Consider the following 5,285-nt stretch of genomic DNA (forward strand, 5'->3'; position numbering starts at 1 on the left):
AGGAATGAAACACACTTCATAAGAAGCTTAATTAATGTATTTGAATTCGACTCACATATAGCGGGAAAAAACCTACAAATAATAGTGGCAGAAATAGAAGTTTTGTTTACTAAAGAACCAAATATATGAACTCAACCATTTGAGTATCGTTATGAGTTGTGGACTGAGAGGTGCAAGAGTAGTAATGTCGTATTGTAATTGAAATCAATTTTCTTTGTTTATTATTTCTTCTTTTGGTGCCTTGGAATTAAGTGTTGAGTTAAAAAAGGCATGAATGAAAAATGAAGAGTTGAGATTTTTTGAAAAGTTGTGACTTTTATGATGAGTTCTGACTTTTCCGTAAGATTATGACTTTTAAGATGGGTTAAATACGAATCCTAATTTGTGAGGGGCCACATAGGCAAGTCAGTTGTTGTAAACAGATGCAACATTTATGACGAGCGACAAAAGTGGTAAAACAATGAACGGGAGAAGCGGTTATTGAAGGCTGAAGCGACAATCCTATTGCAGAGGGGAAGACAATTTTGGAAATAAATAAATAAAAAGAGAATCCTTCCTTCTGGTGGCGCCACGTCACCGGGTTGAGGGTTCTCTTATATATATATATATATGATATATGATATATGATTGTAGGCATTGAAATTTTGTGAGACTCTACAAGACATGTTCAATTCGAGTTGGTACTTTACAAGGTGTGTTCAATTCTAATTAGAATTATTGGAGTCTACTGATCAACCCTAAACCTAGTTCATGCCTATATAAATGGTACTATATTCCCTTGAAAATGCATGTCAAAAATTTCATAAATTAATGGAATATTTACAAAGATGAGATCAAAGTATGTGAGTCTTCTTGATAAAGTCCAAATTATCATAGTTCGAGAAATACGTCACTAACGGCTCTCGAGTTATGGAGATCAAGTTCAAATTATCCTAGTCTGAGAAATACGCCACTAACGGTCCTCGAATTATAGAGATCAAATCCAAATCATCCTAGTTCGGGAAATACGCCACTAATGGCCCTTGAATCATGAATAAAGTTTAAAAGGGAGAAGAATCAAGGGAGGAACAAATTTGTACCCGCAATGTTTATCAATAAAACTAAGTTTCTTCTTATTTTATTATGATTGCAATTTATTTCCTATCAATTTAAAATTATTGCAAACAATGATATATGATATTTATGGAATATTTTTTTTTTTTTCTAATCTAAATTCTAAAGTCTAGCAAAACAAAATAAAGAGTGGATTCTTGATTAAGAAAAACACTTATTATATAGATAATATCTTAACCTCATCGGCAAATTTCATTCGTACATTAGAATTATCGCTAGTTCCAATTGATAACCTTAACACATAATAAGGTGTTTTTATTGATCATTTTCAGTTTAAATTTTGATTCTTTTAATTCATATTCTCAAATATCCATTACATAGATAAATCAACAAGACAAAATATTTCATCTATTCAATCACACACATCATTCTTAATCTAATGAACCTAAGGTTCAATGACATATCAGATCAAATTCATACTCCCTCCGTTTAAAAAAGAATGACCTTCTTTTCTTTTTAGTCTGTTTAAAAAAGAATGACCTCTTTCTTTTTTTAGTAACATTTTATTTCCAGCTTTCCACGTGACATGTTTAAGGCCACAAGATTACATGACAATTTTGTACATTTGACATAACTTTAATTTAGGACCACAAGATTCAAAAGTCTTATTTATTTTCTTAAACTCCGTGCCAAGTCGAACTAGATCATTCTTTGTGAAACGAAGAGAGTATCATTTAAAAAGATAACATATTTTAAGTAGATTAATTCATCTACATAATAAATATATAATTCTATTAACACATGCAAATTTACTACGTAATACAAATATTTTATCACATATTCAAAAAACTTAATTCATCTACCTACGTAATAAATATATAATTCTATTAACACATACAAATTTACTACGTAATACAAATATTTGATCACATATTCAAATATTCAATCGAGTTCAAGTGTTTTAATAAATTTTGCAAACAAATCTAACCATCCTAAATGTCCTAATCCCCAAAATCTGCAGACACCACGTGACACTTCTATTTCTATTTCATTTCAGAGGGAATTCAACACTCTTCACTCACTCCGCCCTTTCTTCTTCATTTTTCTCTCTTCTAAAACCCTAGAATGGAGCATCCTTTCTTCATCAACAATGGCCCTCCAACAAATCGATCAGAAGCTTTACGTTTTCTGTCAATCGCTGAAAAGCTATTAACAAATCGTGACCTAGTTGGTAGCAAGTCATTCGCGACCCGGGCTCGTGATGCCGACCCGACATTTGCACCTGCTACCGACCAAGTACTCGGCATCGTTGATACTTTGAACGCCGGCGACAAACGTATAAACAATCATCACTTTGACTACTACTCTATTCTCCAAATCCCTCATAACCAAACCCAGAATGTGGATTTCATCGCTGAGCAGTATCGAAGGTTTGCGCTTTTACTAAACCCTCAGAATAACAGTTTTCCGTTTTCTGATCAGGCTTTTCGTCTTGTTGTTGATGCGTTTTCGGTTCTTTCTAACCCTATGAGGAAAAGTATGTATGATAAGGAGTTGGGTTTCTTTCTTAACCTATACCCAGTTGCTGCTTCTACTGCACCTACTTCTAATTTTGTGCATCAGAATGTTTATCAGTCAATGCCTAGTTCGAATGCAGACCAAATGTTTGTGAATTTGCCTAGTCAAGATGCTGCTGGAGTAAGCTTTAGTAGAGACCCACAAGCTGGAATTTCTATGCCACCCACGTTTCTGACTCGTGAGCAAGAAACTGTGACCTCTATGGAAAGCTCGGATATTGAGCAGCAGCAACAGCAACCACAACAACCTGTAACGTTTCTGAGACAACAGACACAACCTGTGACTTCTATTTCATTTTCGAACACTGATGAAAAACCTGCTACATTCTTGAGTTTGAACCAACCACAGCCGGTAACCTCTGTGAGAAGCTTAAATAGAGAAAACCCACCTGTTGGTGTCCGGTTGAGCTCGACACAAGGGCGGGAACCAGTGGTTACTGTAGAGCAGCATGGGAATCAACAGCTCCCAGAGAGAAATGAGAATGTGGTGGGGAACAATGCAAATAAGTCTGCTAGTACTAGTGATGATGTGAAGGAGAAGGAAGGGAATGTAGATGGATCAGGTAAGAGGATTCCCAGTTTCTGGACTGCATGTCCTTATTGTCTTATTATGTATGAGTACTCTCTGGATTATGCTAATTGTAATTTAAGGTGTCAAAATTGTAAGAAAGGTTTTCAAGCTGTAAAAATTGCGTCTCCTCCTCCAAATATTGATGGAAAAGAAATTAATTTTTGTTGTTGGGGATTTATGCCTTTTGGATTGTCTTTGGAGGATTTTAATAGAAATATAGATAACACTTCGAGCTGGTCTCCATTTTCGCCCATGTTTACCTCTCCACAATTTGGGGGGGATGGAGGGAGTAATGTGAACAGTCATGCTATTGGAGGACAGATTAATGTGAATAATCTTGGCAGTTCGCTTAATGCTGGTGGATCGATAAGTGGGGATGGACGAAAGCATTTTGCTCCGACAATATATGTTGAAGATGATGATGATGATGATGATGATGTGTTTGTTGAGGTATCCAAGTCAGTCGAGGAGTCAGATGGGGATTGGAATCGGAGTAAGGAGAGGAAGAAAGCAAATAATGTGAAGAAAAAGAATGCAAGGACTGGAACCCCAAGAAAAAATGCCAAGAAACAGCACACTGATAAGGCAAAAACTGTTGAAGGAAATAATGATGGCAATTTGCAAGATGGTTTAGCAACTCAAGGTGGTGTGGAAATATCCCATGCTGTAACAGTTGAGTCAAGTAACAGAGGCGTCACTAGTAAGACAAGAAGGCAACGTGGGAGGGTTGCAAAACACTTCGGGAATTTGGATTTGAATGTGGAGTTCAGTAATGAGGTTGAGGAGCCTATAATTCAGATGAGCCGAGAAAATGAAGCAGGAGAGGGAGAAGATGATACTGTTGAAGTAATTGGGTTTTTTGAAGGTCTTGATGAATTCCTTAGCAGTCTTCCTATACTCAATGCTGTGGATGGTGATAAGGTAGAGGCTGCCTAGCTAAGTAAGACACTTCTTTTGTTGTAGTTGTAGCTATAATTTTTGTCTTCTGGATGCTGTAGTTAAGAATGGTGTAGAATTACTCGGGCACTTGCGTTGATGTTTCTGTTGTAATGCTAATTTATTACTTTTCTCTTCTGAAGTAGCTGCAGACTGCAGTAATCAGTTTACTGCTTCTATCTCCATGCTCCTTGAGTAATCTTATTATTAGTCATCATAGTTTTCTTTATATTGCATAGTTCTTCCATTCTATAAAAATTATCTTTCATTTTTAAGAGATGAAATGGGTGTTATTAAGGCCTCAATTCACCGACCATCTGATATTGCGCTACAAAGTTGAATGAATTGCAACTTGAACTCCTGTCTATGTCAATGGTAAGTAATTGTCTGTTTTGGCAGGCAATTGATAGTGCTTAAGTGCTATTCTTATTTTGCTTATCTGGAGTTACAAGTTGAGGATCTTATTGGTTACCGATAGTTATTGCACTGTAATAAATACTTCTAACCAATAAGATCCTCAACTTGTCGCTTCAGATAAGAAAAAAGCAGTCATTGCATGGTAACAACAAAATATCTTTTTTTCACTTCAGTTCTGTCCCTTGTTACAGCATATGTCAAATCAATATTTTCAACATCTGTAAAAATAATCTCACAGTCAGGATTGCTCTGAAATGCTAAGCTCCAATAGCTTAATACTCTCATTTGAGTGTACTCTTTTTTTAAATATTCATGTTTTTTTTTTTTATAGATAAAGTGGTATTAACTATGGCATTAAGAAGATGCAAAAATTACAAAATGAGGCATTTGAGCTTACAAAAAATCTCTAGCTGACTATACAAACCATCTAAGCCAGAACGAACGAGTAATAAAGTCCTGAAGATGTTTTGCTTTATATGTAATTGGTTGCTTTGATTTTGGATTTCCCAAGTATTTTGCCATGATGTGTCCGTGCTTGATATTACTGGTTTTTGATGTTTCTTTTTCATATTCCTTAATGAAAACCTTCTTTAGCTGTTACATATGTGCTGCACATTGTTCATTTATTTTCTCATGCAAAATGTAGATACTAATTTTTTTCATGAGAATCATCACTTATTTTCAGAATGAATTCACTTCATTTCCAAATCAGTGTTTGGTTATAAAATTTC

General features: G+C 35.3%; 1 protein-coding gene across 1 annotated transcript; it reads left to right on the top strand.

Annotated features, from left to right (window-relative positions):
• Positions 1-2,178: 2,178 nt before the first annotated feature.
• LOC107061266 (uncharacterized) lies at positions 2,179-4,137 on the top strand. Its single transcript, XM_015310240.1, has one exon. The coding sequence runs from the start codon at positions 2,179-2,181 to the stop codon at positions 4,135-4,137; it is 1,959 nt and encodes a 652-aa protein (XP_015165726.1).
• The last annotated feature ends 1,148 nt before the right edge of the window (positions 4,138-5,285 follow it).

The sequence above is a fragment of the Solanum tuberosum genome, unplaced genomic scaffold (genome assembly GCF_000226075.1).
Source record: "Solanum tuberosum cultivar DM 1-3 516 R44 unplaced genomic scaffold, SolTub_3.0 scf00131, whole genome shotgun sequence".
Lineage (NCBI taxonomy): Eukaryota > Viridiplantae > Streptophyta > Magnoliopsida > Solanales > Solanaceae > Solanum > Solanum tuberosum.